Source organism: Camelina sativa, chromosome 15 (assembly GCF_000633955.1).
Source record: "Camelina sativa cultivar DH55 chromosome 15, Cs, whole genome shotgun sequence".
NCBI classification, from domain to species: Eukaryota; Viridiplantae; Streptophyta; class Magnoliopsida; order Brassicales; family Brassicaceae; genus Camelina; species Camelina sativa.
In genome coordinates, this window is record NC_025699.1 from 28,047,430 (window position 1) to 28,061,545 (window position 14,116).

General features: G+C 35.2%; 5 protein-coding genes across 5 annotated transcripts in view; 3 read left to right on the top strand and 2 right to left on the bottom strand.

Annotated features, from left to right (window-relative positions):
* Positions 1-252, top strand: part of LOC104748870 (GDSL esterase/lipase At2g19050-like) — a 2,050-nt gene extending 1,798 nt beyond the window's left edge. The window contains exon 4 of the mRNA XM_019237186.1: positions 1-252. This exon is cut by the window's left edge and continues 3 nt beyond it. Coding sequence (XP_019092731.1) covers positions 1-252 — 252 coding nt within the window.
* On the top strand, positions 2,064-4,429 carry LOC104747750 (GDSL esterase/lipase At2g19060). The gene is made up of 5 exons (XM_010469439.1): positions 2,064-2,353; positions 2,594-2,718; positions 2,949-3,173; positions 3,634-3,880; positions 4,169-4,429. Exons 1-5 carry the CDS (start codon positions 2,113-2,115, stop codon positions 4,372-4,374), a joined length of 1,044 nt encoding a protein of 347 aa, XP_010467741.1. The 5' UTR covers positions 2,064-2,112; the 3' UTR covers positions 4,375-4,429.
* LOC104747749 (spermidine hydroxycinnamoyl transferase-like) lies at positions 4,504-6,230 on the bottom strand. The gene is made up of 2 exons (XM_010469438.2): positions 5,231-6,230; positions 4,504-5,090 (listed from the first exon to the last, which is right to left on the bottom strand). Exons 1-2 carry the CDS (start codon positions 6,192-6,194, stop codon positions 4,699-4,701), a joined length of 1,356 nt encoding a protein of 451 aa, XP_010467740.1. The 5' UTR covers positions 6,195-6,230; the 3' UTR covers positions 4,504-4,698.
* Positions 6,843-9,063, top strand: LOC104747752 (mitochondrial outer membrane import complex protein METAXIN). Its single transcript, XM_010469441.2, has 6 exons — positions 6,843-7,045; positions 7,608-7,942; positions 8,045-8,121; positions 8,209-8,269; positions 8,381-8,525; positions 8,654-9,063. Exons 1-6 carry the CDS (start codon positions 6,886-6,888, stop codon positions 8,821-8,823), a joined length of 948 nt encoding a protein of 315 aa, XP_010467743.1. The 5' UTR covers positions 6,843-6,885; the 3' UTR covers positions 8,824-9,063.
* Positions 9,073-12,659, bottom strand: LOC104747751. The gene is made up of 4 exons (XM_010469440.2): positions 10,650-12,659; positions 10,349-10,563; positions 10,030-10,253; positions 9,073-9,941 (listed from the first exon to the last, which is right to left on the bottom strand). Exons 1-4 carry the CDS (start codon positions 11,986-11,988, stop codon positions 9,221-9,223), a joined length of 2,499 nt encoding a protein of 832 aa, XP_010467742.1. The 5' UTR covers positions 11,989-12,659; the 3' UTR covers positions 9,073-9,220.

Below are 14,116 nucleotides of genomic sequence, written 5' to 3' on the forward strand. Positions count from 1 at the left end.
TTGTACGTTCTAGGAGCAAGGAAGGTGGCTGTGTTTGGGGTGAGTAAGCTCGGGTGCACACCTCGTATGATTGCCTCCCATGGTGGCGGTTATGGCTGTGCTGCTGAAGTGAACAAAGCGGTTGTACCTTTCAACACGAACCTCAAAGCTCTCGTTTTTGAATTCAATAGAAACTTTGCTGATGCTAAGTTCACCTTCGTTGATGTCTTCACCGGCCAACATCCTCTCGCATATCTCGCCTTAGGTATGTAAACTATATATATTTGATTACACTCGTACTATATATATTTGATTACATTTCCTAATCTAGGAAACAAACTTTTATAGGTTTTGTAAAATATTATCATGACTATTATCCAGAAAACTAGTTACTAAAAATAAAATTGTCTCTTTTTATATACAGTACTAAATTAAATTCATTAAAGATGCAGTTTGGTTTTCTCACAAATTTAAAATATTTATTAATTAATAATATTTTGTTCATATATGTAGTAACATAAATGCATGCTATTTTTGGATTATTTTCCTATAATGTAATCATATATATGTCACATATATCTTTGTAGGATTTACGGTTTCAGAAAAGAGTTGTTGTACCGTAAAACCAGGAGAAGAACTTTGTGCGACCAATGAACCAGTTTGTCCGGTTCGAAGACAGTATGTGTACTGGGACAATGTCCACAGCACAGAAGCAGCCAATATGGTGGTAGCAAAGGCCGCGTACGCTGGACTCATTGCGTTTCCTTACAGCCTTTCTATGCTCGCAATATGATAGGTGCAACACTACAAAATATATAGAGAAAACCATTTTTTTAATTAATTTTTTTTTGTTGAAAATTTTTTTCCTTAAAATGTTTTTAAATTAAAATTACATTCTTTTTATAAAGTTAATTGTATGATGATTAACTTTTGTTCGTTAATTCAATTATTTTATTTATCAAGATTTAAGAAGACTTTGTTTCAACTGGCCTGTGAACATTACTTTATGAGATGAAAAGAATTAAATTATATACGAATTTATGTACGTCACTGAATTTTCTAAGCTAAAATAACAACGCTAGGTGGCTTAGTTTTCCAAACTTGAAAAAACAAAATGAATACTGCACGAAACCCTCTTAATAATAAAAGTAACCAACGTTAGTTTTTACGAGTCGAAGCACATATATAGAGAATATAAATTACTTGGAGCAAGACTAAAACCGAAAAATTACATCTTATTTTTCTATTTACACAACAGAAATTTAACTTATTTTTTTATTTCGCTATAACAGTCTTCTATAAAAGATTAACCACCCCAACAAGTAAAAAAAATTTATAGTGTTCATCAGAATTTGTGTATTATGATAAATAGTTTCTAGCTAGTTTTTTTTCTTTTCAATTTTTATACAAAAACTTTGATGTCAGACTAAGAGCTGTCTTAGTGCTGAATATATCCGTTGAGCTTGTAACGCTTCAGGTGTTATCTATAAGTTAAAGATGTATTTTTCCATACTCTCTATAGTAATTTCATTCTCATGTCATTATCGTTGTTTTTAGTTTTGCATATATATGTAACCAAATCCCTAGTTTGATGGGATTCACGACGTGTGTGAAGTTTAAATAATTTAGCAAACTACAGCTCATTGTAGAGGTCATCACAATAATTAACGCCAAACATGTCCAGTGCGTCGACTTGCAAACTAATCTTTTTAAAAAAGCTAAGAAGAAATGGTCGTTTTATTCAACTAAATAAGATTAAAAAAAAGGTTCTTCATGAAGCCAAAAATATATGTATCAGACTCAAATTCAAAATAATGATTATTAAATAGTTTTTCTAAAACACCACGAGGTTTTCCCTCTCGAAATAACTTATAATTTTCTCATTACAAGTTGACTTTTGAACATATTTTTCCAGAAAAAGAAAAAAAATGATTCACGTCAAGTTGAATATTATTGAAGATCTTTCAAAATATATATATATATATATATATATATATATTAAACATCACTGATTTACTCATTATCTATTGTCTTGCGTATGTGTCTCGCTCTATGTATGCTTATATATAGACTTTTCTCTTCATACATTAAAGTTGTCATTACATTTTATTTTTCTGGTTTATTTGCATAAAAATGGCCGAGGGAATGTTCAAACCATTGATGTGGGCTTTTGCCACGGCGTTTGTAATGGCCGAGGCAGTTCGTGGACAAGAAGTGCCTTGCTATTTCGTTTTCGGAGACTCCGTCTTCGACAATGGTAACAACAATGACTTGAACACCTTGGCCAAAGTCAACTATTTACCTTACGGTATTGATTTCGCTAGAGGTCCTACCGGCCGGTTCAGCAATGGTCGTAACATTCCAGACTTTATCGGTAAGCTTCAAATTTGGTTTATCTCTTTCGCCGATATTGTTTTGGTGATGATATAAATTACTAATTAGTTCTGTTTATTGGAAAGTGGCATAACGACCTAGCTTGAAGTTTTAAGTGTAGGTATTATTTGGTTTTAGCAAATGATCAAATGAATTAGTGTATACACTTATTTTTTTAACCATATACTTCTTTTCATTTTGCTCTATAAATGAGTTTCAATGATTCTTTTTTTCCTTTCAGCTGAACTAGTGAGATTCAGTTATGACATTCCACCATTCACCAAAGCATCGACAGAACAAGCTCACACCGGAATAAACTATGCTTCTGGTGGTGGCGGAATTCGTGAAGAAACTAGCCAACATTTGGTAAGAACTTGACCAATTTCAGGGCCAAATAGATTAGATTATAGAGATTTTTTTTCATTCATTTTCATTAATAGAGATGAAAAAAAGGTAATCGTTTTTTCATTATGTTTACATTTAAGAAGACATAATATTTTAAGTATTTAATGTAGAACATTTTCTAAAAACATCCAGTTAATATTGATACAGTAATAAAAAAAATACGTACTTTAATGTTATGGATTATGATATAGGGTGAAAGAATCAGTTTCGAAAAACAAATAGCGAATCACCAGAGGATGATTGTGACGGCGAATGTTCCACAAGAGAAGCTGAAGAAGTGTCTATACACAATTAATATTGGAAGCAATGATTATCTCAACAACTATTTCATGCCAGCTCCGTACACTACCAATGCCAATTTCGATTTCGACCAATATGCTGATTCTCTCATTCAAAGTTATCGCTCTTATTTGAAGGTACTAACAATATATGCCTTCAATTTTGATTGTTTTGTAGAAATTTCACATTAGGTATATATTTTTTATCACTACAAAATTTTGAATATCTAGTGATTCTATATTGTTCAAGAATAGTTTTAAAGTATTATCTTACTTATAAGAAAGCTGAAATTAATTTTATAATTGTAGAATGATCTTATCGGAATTTGGATTGCATTTGCTATATCACTACTTATATGCCATGGGTCATTTATATTACATAATCAAATCAAAGACAGAAGTATTTATTATGTTTTTGTAGGAAAAAAGTAGAAATTGAACAATTGCTATATTATGTAAAATAAAAACAAAAAATCTCCAAATTTCAATTTAATTTTAAAAAAAACATAGAAATGATGGAGTAGATTGGATCTATATCTCTACTGTATATTCCTAATCATATATCATAGATATAACGAAACGATACAATTTTGTGTAGTCATTGTACGTCCTAGGAGCAAGGAAGGTGGCGGTGTTTGGGGTGAGTAAACTCGGGTGCACACCGCGTATGATTGCTTCCCATGGTGGCGGTAATGGCTGTGCTGCTGAAGTGAACAAAGCGGTTGAACCTTTCAATGAGAAACTCAAAGCACTTGTCTATGAATTCAACAGAAACTTTGCTAATGCTAAGTTCACCTTCGTTGATATCTTCAGCGGCCAAAATTCAATTGCGTATTTCGTTTTGGGTATGTACACTATATATAACTCGCTATTTTTTTTACCTAATAGGAAACAATTTGAACAAAACTAAAAACATAGATTATGAAAATATTTCAAAAATAGTGCATTTTCTGTTTCTGTCATCATCACGTACTATTACTAATCATTAAATCTATTCCATTAACGACACACGTCCACACAAAATATATATAATATCGTGAATAAGTACGATTTTAATGGTGTTTGTTTCTTGCAAGAAACAATATGATGTTTCCGATTCTGTTTATATAATTTAATCATATATAATTTTGTAGGGTTTACGGTAACAGACAAGAGTTGCTGTACGGTGGAATTGGGGCAAGAACTTTGTGCCGCAAATAAACCGGTTTGTCCGTCTCGAGAACGCTACGTGTACTGGGACAATGTCCACAGCACAGAAGCAGCCAATAAGGTGGTGGCACAATCTGCGTTTTCCGGACTCATTACGTCTCCTTACAGCATTTTTCTGCTTACTATATAACATTATTTGGAAAATGTGTATACTTATTATCAGTATACAGACATACACACGTAAATTCATCATATTAAAAAAAAACAAATGATCATTACCAAACAAAAACCCATTCTAAGTCAAATTCATTACAAGATTATTACCAAATGTTGTAATGGAGAAGCACGATCTCTAAATTCAGTAGCAATTATCTTATAGGCCAAACAATAATACTGTATGTAGTTTATATGTGTGAATTTATTAATACAGTTCAAGAACCACAGCAACAGAAATATAATTCAAATGAAAATGCATAAATATTTGTATACGTCATGTTTATGACAACATATAAGCCTAGATATCTTCATAGAAGTGTTTCTTGAAGGCCTCCATGTGAGCCACTTGTAGACAGGTAGCGAGAATCACAGAGCCGTCTTCGTCGTGATCCGGCAAGATCAGTGAGTCGCCATCGAAATCATGCGTGCCTGGTCCCGTGTAGAACTCCTTACCCCATCCGAAATCTAGACCGTACATTGGTAAAGTTAACCAGCTCACCAATCCAAGATTAGGGTTTCCGTAGAATGGACCCTCCGTGCTTCCCAAGGCATGTAGGTCTTGAAACTTCTTGAGATCTTCTTGGTTCTTGAGATACTCGATCCCAATCATCACGTATTCGTTTGTCACATTCTTTATGGCTTTACTAATTAAACTCGCCGCGAAACCCAATTCATTCGATATCAGTTCACCTATAAGCATCACAACATTATCGAAACAGACGTTGCATTGTAGAATTAATACTAACCTACCTTTAAGCACAAGACAAAAGGGCAAAGAAGAAGATTCAGAAAACAAAACAAATTTAATAATAATAGAAAAATACGCGTACCTGAGGTGCTTGCTGCGACCACGTCAAGAGTAGCATTGCCGAAGTAGCCGCGTGGAAGAGGTGGCTGCATCCGACTACGAGTATCTATACAGATTCCTAAAGCCGTGGGTTGCTCCGGAGAGTGGCCACGTGCTTTACACGCACACCTCCACACATGTCCCGTGACCGTTTCGTACCTTGTAAACCCTCTCGATGGATCAGCGTATTTGCTTCCGTTCGCTTTACTTCTTAGCTTCTCAAGCTGAGGCTTGCTCAGTTTCAGCATCGCCACAATCGTTTTCTTCTTTCTCTCTTCTACATTGTCCTTCTCGCCAATCAAAAAAGGCGGCTGATCAAACTCTTTGTGGTCGAACTTTGGCGGCGATGCAAACGGTGGGAGCGGTTCGCCAGCCCAGAGTATTTTCCGGTCGAGAAATGGAACGGTTTCTAACGGTTCACCGCGTGCGAGTCTCGCCCATTCAGAAATAAAGTGAAGCGCGCTTTGGCCATCGACGATCGCATGAGAAATGTTTACACTAAGACTTAATCCACCGCATTTGAATTTGGTAAGCTGAGCTAAAAAGAGAGGTATCGTTTCGATAGGGTTTTTATAGTTTACTTGCGGCATAAGGTTCTCGAATTCCGGCGTCGGAGAGAAATTTTCGAAATCTGAAAGCTTTCCCTCGGATTCAGCTTCGATGAACTCCACTCCCTCGGCATTACAATTGAGCTCGAATCGCCCCCGAGGGAGCCAACGTAGACGGCCGGCCATAGGGTAGAAATGGACTAGCACACGGCTTAACGAGTTTTTTAGGGTTTCGACTACATTGCCTTTGAAAGATTCAGATGGCTTGTCATAGAAGTAAAGGGTGGGAATGTGAGTTATTGTACCAACTTGATCCCACTCGGCTAATGGAAACCGACCGATCCACGTTGGTGCGGCCGGTACTATAGTGCAAGATTTTCTAAAAGTTATGGGAGCCATAACACAAACCCCCTTTTTTCTCTTTTCTCTTTTCAAAGTTTGTGCTAAACTAATGTTTATATAGTACTTTCAGTAACATGGTTTTTATCTTAAGTTTGTAGCACCGAGTCAAAAATGTATTTCTCGTGGTTTAGTTTGTTGCCTTGGAAGCAGCTTATTTAGTGGAAGTGATAATAAGGTTTAGTTTTGTTCGGTTGTATGATCATGCGTATTGTCCTTTCTCTCATTTATATTCACATTGATGTTGAACATTCCATGAAAAAAAAAAAATGAAAAAAAAAAGTTCCGTCTACACTTGAGCATATATTAGGAAATGTATAACTTCAAAAAAACAAAAACGTTAAAAATTTAATCCCAACAAAGTCTGAAAACCAAATGCTAAATCAAAAGCACAAATAATTAAATACTAACCCCTCTTGTAGCATTAATCCTAAAACCTTGAAGAAAATGATTTATGTTAAAAATTTAAGTCCAATTCCAGCCTCTACATACTTAATGGGTCGTGGGCCTTTTAAAGCCCAAAATGGGTGGAGTATTTTAAAACCCTAATTTAAAAACCCGACCGACTAAACCTTGACCCAGACCCGGACCCGACTGGATCTCTTCCTGCTCTCTCATATTATTATTATTATTATTCTTCTTGACCAGAGCTCTCTCTCTCTCTCGAATCAATACACACACGAACACGATAATGGAAGGCGATCAAGAGACGGAGGTTTACACTTTGGTCGCAAGGAAGCCTAGCTTCGATCTCCCAACAGCTTGCCCTAATTGTCTTCCCGCTTACATATATCTCAAATTAGCAAAGCTTCCTTTTGAACTTGCCTTCAATTCAACCTTCCCTGATTCAGGTATCAACGCGATGTTTAATTGTTTAGAATAAGGTTTCAGTTGCGTGATGTGTATATGGTTAAAGACTTCAATTGTGAATTCAATTAAGCTTGAATTGAGGATCGAATCATAGACTAGATAAATTCAGTTCTTAATTCAGAGTTGAAATTGGGATTTTTAGGTTATAGTAATTGATGTTTGAACTTTTTGGAAGTGTTTAATTTGACATTAGATAACATTGGTGAACTTTTCTGAATACGAAGAGTTTTATAATTTCTTCTTATGGCTTTTGGTTGAATTGCTCGTTCTCGTACTTGATTCGAAGTGAATAATGGTGTTTTGTTACAATGCTTGTGTATGAGAATTTTATAATTGGTTTTTGTATTTTAACATTGGTGCAATGGTGTAATGTTGGTTAATTTCTCCAAAACTTTTGTGTATTGATTTGCGTTTTGAAGTTGAGATTTTGAGTAACCTTTTGCTCTCTGATATATACAGATTTGTGCATTAGATGTTTTAAGCTAATGTATTGAGAATCGACCATGTTATCAAATTGTTTCCTTTTATTGTGGTTTTGTATAGATGAACTGCCGTACTTTGAAAATGGTACATATGTTGCTTACAACAATGAGGATGGAGGAGTAATTGAGAAACTGAAGAAAGATGGGATTGTCAATCTTGACGCTCAGCTCCAGTCTCTTCCGGAATATTTATCGTTGAAGGCTCTTATTGCGTCTTGGCTGGAAGAAGCTCTTACCTATGAAATATGGGTTGGTACCGAGGGAATATCTACATCGAAAATCTACTATTCCGATCTTCCTTGGGTAATCAGCAAGGTCCTGTTTTATAAGCAGACATACATGGCCAAGAACCGTTTGGGAATCACCAAAGAAACCGCAGAGCAAAGAGAAACACAGGTTGGCTTTACTTAAAGTGTTGTTGTTTTATGACAAGACATTTGGTTTATATTTTGTGAACATTCAAACTAGTTACTAAAGTTCATAGTCTTTAATGAACAGATATACAAAAGAGCAGGTGAGGCATATGAAGCTTTGTCGACTAGGTTAGGCGAGCAGAAGTTTCTCTTTGAAGACAGGTATTGCAATCACATTGATGAACATGATTCTTTCTCTTGAGCCTTCTTTAAAAGGTTGACAATGTTTTTGTTATTCTCCTCCCACAGGCCATCGAGCCTGGATGCTTTCTTACTCTCGCACATGCTTTTTATAATCCAAGTATTACCGGTGAGCAGCTTTAAAAATTTCCAACTATTATACTTTTCACTTATTGATTAATCAGGTAGAAACTAGCTTCAAAACAGTTTATGAAGTAGTTTTGTAATGATACATGATCAGGAAACATCTGTGCTTCGGTGCAAACTTCTGGAACATAATAATCTTGTCAGATATGCTGAGAAACTTAAGGCAGAGTTCCTCGAAGCCTCTTCTTCATCTCCATCACCTCCACTTCACTCGTTCCCTTCCTCATTTACTAGAAAGGGTAAGACGCATACAAGCCTTACAACTTCCATATCATGCACTCTTCAGATTTTGTATTATACATCTGTCATATATGCGAGTAAATTATGTCTAAGCCTGTAAAGCAAATGAATTTCATCTTTTGTTCAGGTTCGAAGCCAAAGAGCAAACCAAAGGTGGAAAAGACCGAAGAGGAGAAAAAATTCAAGAAAAGAGCAAGATTCTTTATAGCTGCTCAGTTTCTAGCTGTCGTTATATACTTATCCGTGATGGGAGGAGGTAGTTCGGATGAACCGGAGTATGAAGATGAAGATGACTAGACTAAAGCTTCTCTTATTAAATGGATTGGTAACTCTCAGGCAAACTCATAAACCTCGCGTCTTCCTAGACTACCATAAAGGAACCAGTAATCTCTGTGCTTTTTTCTTGAACTCTTAGTTAGCGAGAGGATACATATCTGAGATTTAGTCACATTATAACGGTTTTTGTTCTGCAAGAGATTGAATTGGCTTTTTCATAAATTTCATTGGTTCAAGACAATGTATCAGAATTGGAAGACTCTTGGTACATTCTCAAAATCAACTGAACTAACTCTATTTGTCTTACTAATAATAATACGGATCTCATCCATCTATAAACTATCTTCTGATAGCAAAAGATGATGCCAAAAACCTACCTAAATCTAAACTCTCTAAAACCAAATAAATTAAATGACAATTAGGAATTGCAATTTACATCCGGAGGCTGCTCCGACGTATCTTCTTCTGGTTGGCTACCAAGCTTCGAGTGTTCATCAGCCGAGTTGATGGCAAACTCAGCGAGTGAACTAACTGCAACAGACATTCCATGGCAGAGAACCTTCACTGCAACCTCTGCAAGTTTCTCAGCAGTCATCACAACATCTTCATCTACCTTATCAGCCACCACAAGGTCCATGCTCTCTGATCCTGAATATCTTCTTGACCCGCTTCCACTCCAATTGGGATCTTCCCTAACTTGTCTTGCATAGATTGAACCCATTCCTGAGGCAAAGAACTCAAGTTTGTCCAAAACCGGTTTCTCGTTCAAGCTGTTAAGCAACCTTGACCATTGGATGCAGACTCGGTATATAGGATGGGGACATGAGGATAATCTAACTTTCTCGGGGTCAGGATCACATCTGAAACATCTTAGAAGCCAACCGGATAATGCTTTCATATAGGATCTCTGAGATGTGATCCATAATTCAAAACATGCTCTCCAGTTTCGGAGCTGAGCTTCAAGATTCAAAGCAGATTGAGCTAATCTTTGAGAGTTGATAGCCTCTGGCGTTATCGAAGGTTGTCTCTTCTTGTGACGTTTTGAAACTGGTGTGCCTGCAAGTAACAGTTTGGCTTCGTCTAGTGTTCGTTTCTGTATCTGGTGACTTTCTGCCATTACTTTCCACATCCTTGTTAATCTGTTATGATCATGATTTACCATTTCGTCAGTATGAGGGTTAAAAGAGAAACCAAAGAGGAAGAAGAAGTTGTTGGTGTTACCCTTACCCTTGAACCAGCTCAAGAAGCTGAGGCAACAGTTCTTGGTCACGAAGAGTCTCAATCCTTTTAGAGATGGATTCAATCGAGTGTATTGAGACCTTGATCTGTGTGTCAAGATCTCTGATTGTAGCCCTTGTTTTATCAACCGCAAGTGGATCATCTCCTTTCACGTCCTGATTTTTCAGCTGCATACATTTCTTCTCATATGCTCTTCGAACACGTTCCCCTGACTGTCACGACACCAGAAAGACCATTTGTTAAAATACAACAGAGATAAAACCAAGATTTCAATTGTCACCACTTGCTTAGATCTCTTGTCACTTACCCTAACTTCATCGTAGAGTTTCTTCTCCCACGCAAAAAGTCTGTCCAACGTTGTTTGGTGGCTACCTGAAATCATGCAAGATTCATCTGAAACATCGCTTCTGCTTTCAGAACCACTCTCTCTGGAACCACCAGAAGAAGTGATCAAGAATCTTGAAGATGAAGATCTTGATGAACCCGAGCGGAACAAAGCTACTGGATTCAGCATTTTCCTGGCTACAAAAACCACAGAAACAAAAGGAGTTCATTTGTAAGTAAGTCATAAAACATAAAAAGATTGCAACATTGTATCATGAACTTACCACTATGGTCATTAGAGGATGATGCGTATTGAGCCTTACTAGCTTCCAAAAGCCCCGAGACTTCTTTAGCCGCGTCACAAATAGTTGTGAACTGATCTTCAAGATCTTTGATTACCTCAGCCATGCTTGTTGGTCTGCGGTTCACATACACTGTGAAACCTGGAGACTTTGTATCATCTCTAACACCAACAACATTCTTCATCTCTTGAACCTTCCCTACTCCAACAACATTCCCTGTAGGTTGTTCTCCTCTAGACACCTCAACTTTCCTCTGTTCTTGCGTTGGAGCTACGCATTTCTCACCCCCCTCGTTCTCACTTTCACACCCGCTATCCGTAAACTCCCCATCATCATCATCATCATCATCATCATCATCATCATCATCTTCATCCTCATCCTCATCCTCATTAACATCTTCAACTTTAACTTCCTCATTGCAACAACTCTTATCTATTTTACCTCTAGTTTCTTCGGTTGCTTTCGGATTCGGATTAGGATTATGATTCTGAAACCTCACAGGTTCAGGTTCATTAGGCTCATCATCTTCTTCCAAATCAGGAATCCCTTCTTCCTCTCTAACACGTCTTAACCCTTTAATCTCATCATCCATACCAGTACCACTCCTATTATCAACACTTCCTCGATCATAACTATTGTTATATCCATAATAATCCAATGAAGAAAACGGATTCCAGAAGAAATCCCACTGAGAATTCTGAGGTGAAGGAGGTGGAATGTTATGAGTACTTAGCCTTTGCTCAGGAGAGCTCAACGGATTCCAAAACGAAGATGAAGTAGAAGCAGAAGTGTTCATATTCATATTCATATTCATTCCAAAGAAACCATCTGCCTCACCATATTGGTTACTAGGTGGTGAAAATGTCTCAACTCTATACGTTTCAGGGGATCTCTGTTCTACTCGAACAGGTCTGCTTCTATTAGCCATCAAGTAACTAGCTTTCACATTCGATCTTGGCCTACCTTGAATCATCTTAGGAGGCATTGAAGAAAGCGTAATGGAGATGAACTCACCGCTGCTGTTACTACGGTTGCGGCGTCTCGGTGGTCTTCTCTTAACCGGAGTGATGAATGAGTCTTGACTCAGAGGAAGGAACTCGTTGTTGTTGTTGTTGTTGTTGTTGTTGTTGTTGTTGTTGTTGTCTCCTTGGATGATAAAGTCATGGAGAGCATCAGAGACTTTTCTAAGAGATTGGATATAAGCAATGTGACCAGAAGCAAACTTGGTTCTATGTTCTATGGCTTGTTTGATGAAACGTTTCCTGTCTTTACAGATCTGAACTGCTTCTTCATCATCTAACTTCGAATGAGAACATCCCATTTTCTTTATTGAAGCTTTTTTAATCCAGAGCTTAAGAGACTCATACAAAGCTACGAAACAACTGAAGAAGAAGAAGAAGAAGAAGAAGAAAAGAAAATTAAAGACATAGCTTAATTATAATTAACTGAGAAGATTCTTTGCTTAATATACAAGACAAAGCTTCTTGAAAACCCTTAAACCCTCTTCAAGAAATGCGTAGATTTTGCGATTTTACTCAAAAAAACGACAGAAACTCAGATGAGAAATCGTGTGAAAATCTTTGGATTTGGTCTTGAGAAATGTCCAAAAGAAGAAGAAAAAAAAAGGCAATAAGCAAACCCAGTAAAGAAGTTAAAGAAGAGAGAGAGAGAGAAGACAAAGAAATAAAAAAACCTAATTATGAGTCAAAAGAGAACTGAAGGAGGAGCGTGAGGGATACACAGTAGACGGAGAGAGAGAGAGAGACGTTGGAGAAAGCAACGGTCAAAATTACTGTCGGATTATAAAGGAGAGAGAAATGAAAGAGAGAGAAGTCAAGACTCTATTACTCTACTCTCAATCAAGATGGAGAAGGAAGACAGAGTACTCGCAGGCAACAAGAACATTAATAAAAAAAACAAATAAAGTGTATGGGGAAGTTGGAGGTGGAGGCAGAGCTGAAAATAAAAAAAATGAAAACTAAAATTTTTAAAGCAATGGCGACGAGAATAATAATATTTTTGGCTACGAAGCAAAAAGACCGGACACGGTATACGACGCTGTTTTGTTTCTATCCTCGCTTTTCATCTTTATTTTCACTTTTGCCACTCTCATTTGTTTTTTTAGTTACACTCGACAAAAAGATTAGCAGTATCGAAAATTGTATCCTACTATATTAATTGGGAAGTACAAATATAAAACTAACTTTAAAATGGGTAAAAAATTACATTCAATTGCCATTAGAAAATTTTAATTAAGCTTAATTAATTAATTAAATAAATATAATTAATTTTTTAAAAAAAAAACACTCACAGATAAAATATAAAAAAATTTAGAAATTATGGACGAAATTACTAAATATTTTTTTAAAAAAATAAATAAACCAATCAGAATTTTAAAAAGTAAGATTTTATATCCAAATATACAATATAATATGTTTTTAATAACTAAATTTCGAAAATTTTGTTAAAATTTCAAAATATGATTTTTCTATCATCTTTATTTTATTTACAAATTGTTTGGAATTTTTATATAATATTTATGATTAATAAAGTACAGAATTTTTTCTGTATTTGTTGTTATTTGAATTTTTAAAAAACGAAAATATATTAATTAATCTATGAAAAATGTATGTTTTAATTTCTACATTGGCAGGATGGTAAAACTAAATTTATATAGATGATAAATTAATAATTTTTATTTGCTCACAATTATAATATTAAAATTACTACTTTATATTTCACAAAATAATGAATCAAATACAAAAAACAAACAATATAAAACTGTAATATAAGTTAATAAAAAATAGACTAATAGATTTACAGAACAATTAAAAATAAATATTATCTCAAAAAAATATTTTTAAAAATATGTAACAATAAATTTTATTATTATATTAGAAATTTTTAAAAAAATGTTGAGCCGTGCTTAAAGCACGGGGTATCTCCTAGTTTAAAGTATTATTTATTGGTAAATTCGGATAGTGATATCCATAAATGATAGTATTTTGCACGGTGTATGTCTTAGGGGTGGTATTGGTTTGAAATTGATGAAAATTTTTGAAGAGTTCAACAAAATCATGAAAAATGAATAAGTGAAAGATTGTTAAAGATTGCTAGAGAGTTTTGTTGATTAGTTTTCTAAAATCTTAGTAAAGTCCTCCAAACAATCCATGTATTTTTATGATACTTTCCATGACTTTATTTTGTAAAGAAAGTGTCTAAAATCATGAACCAATAACATAACAATTGAACTCATTAACAATCCTAGATTCTTTTGTTTTAATTGAATAACACAAAACTTTTAATGACTTTATAAAAGTCTGAATCCAATAACCCAGATTTCTTAAGATTTTAAATAACTTTTTATAAATCATAAACTAATAACACTAAACTTTAACAAGAGTTTAACAAAATCTTGATCTAATAACAACATATTCTACATAACATTT

Bases quoted from the DNA above. Each gene is read 5' to 3' on its own strand.
- LOC104747751 (XM_010469440.2), bottom strand. From the start codon at position 11,988: ATGGGATGTTCTCATTCGAAGTTAGATGATGAAGAAGCAGTTCAGATC. The intron at 10,254-10,348 runs GTAAGTGACAAG...GTGTCGTGACAG, and splicing joins AACTCTACGATGAAGTTAGG to TCAGGGGAACGTGTTCGAAG. The intron at 9,942-10,029 runs GTAAGGGTAACA...TGATCATAACAG, and splicing joins CTTCTTGAGCTGGTTCAAGG to ATTAACAAGGATGTGGAAAG.
- LOC104747750 (XM_010469439.1), top strand. From the start codon at position 2,113: ATGGCCGAGGGAATGTTCAAACCATTGATGTGGGCTTTTGCCACGGCG. The intron at 2,354-2,593 runs GTAAGCTTCAAA...TTTTCCTTTCAG, and splicing joins TAACATTCCAGACTTTATCG to CTGAACTAGTGAGATTCAGT. The intron at 2,719-2,948 runs GTAAGAACTTGA...ATTATGATATAG, and splicing joins AAGAAACTAGCCAACATTTG to GGTGAAAGAATCAGTTTCGA.
- LOC104747752 (XM_010469441.2), top strand. From the start codon at position 6,886: ATGGAAGGCGATCAAGAGACGGAGGTTTACACTTTGGTCGCAAGGAAG. The intron at 8,270-8,380 runs GTGAGCAGCTTT...ATACATGATCAG, and splicing joins TTATAATCCAAGTATTACCG to GAAACATCTGTGCTTCGGTG. The intron at 8,526-8,653 runs GTAAGACGCATA...TCTTTTGTTCAG, and splicing joins TTCCTCATTTACTAGAAAGG to GTTCGAAGCCAAAGAGCAAA.
- LOC104747749 (XM_010469438.2), bottom strand. From the start codon at position 6,194: ATGGCTCCCATAACTTTTAGAAAATCTTGCACTATAGTACCGGCCGCA. The intron at 5,091-5,230 runs GTACGCGTATTT...TGATGCTTATAG, and splicing joins GGTCGCAGCAAGCACCTCAG to GTGAACTGATATCGAATGAA.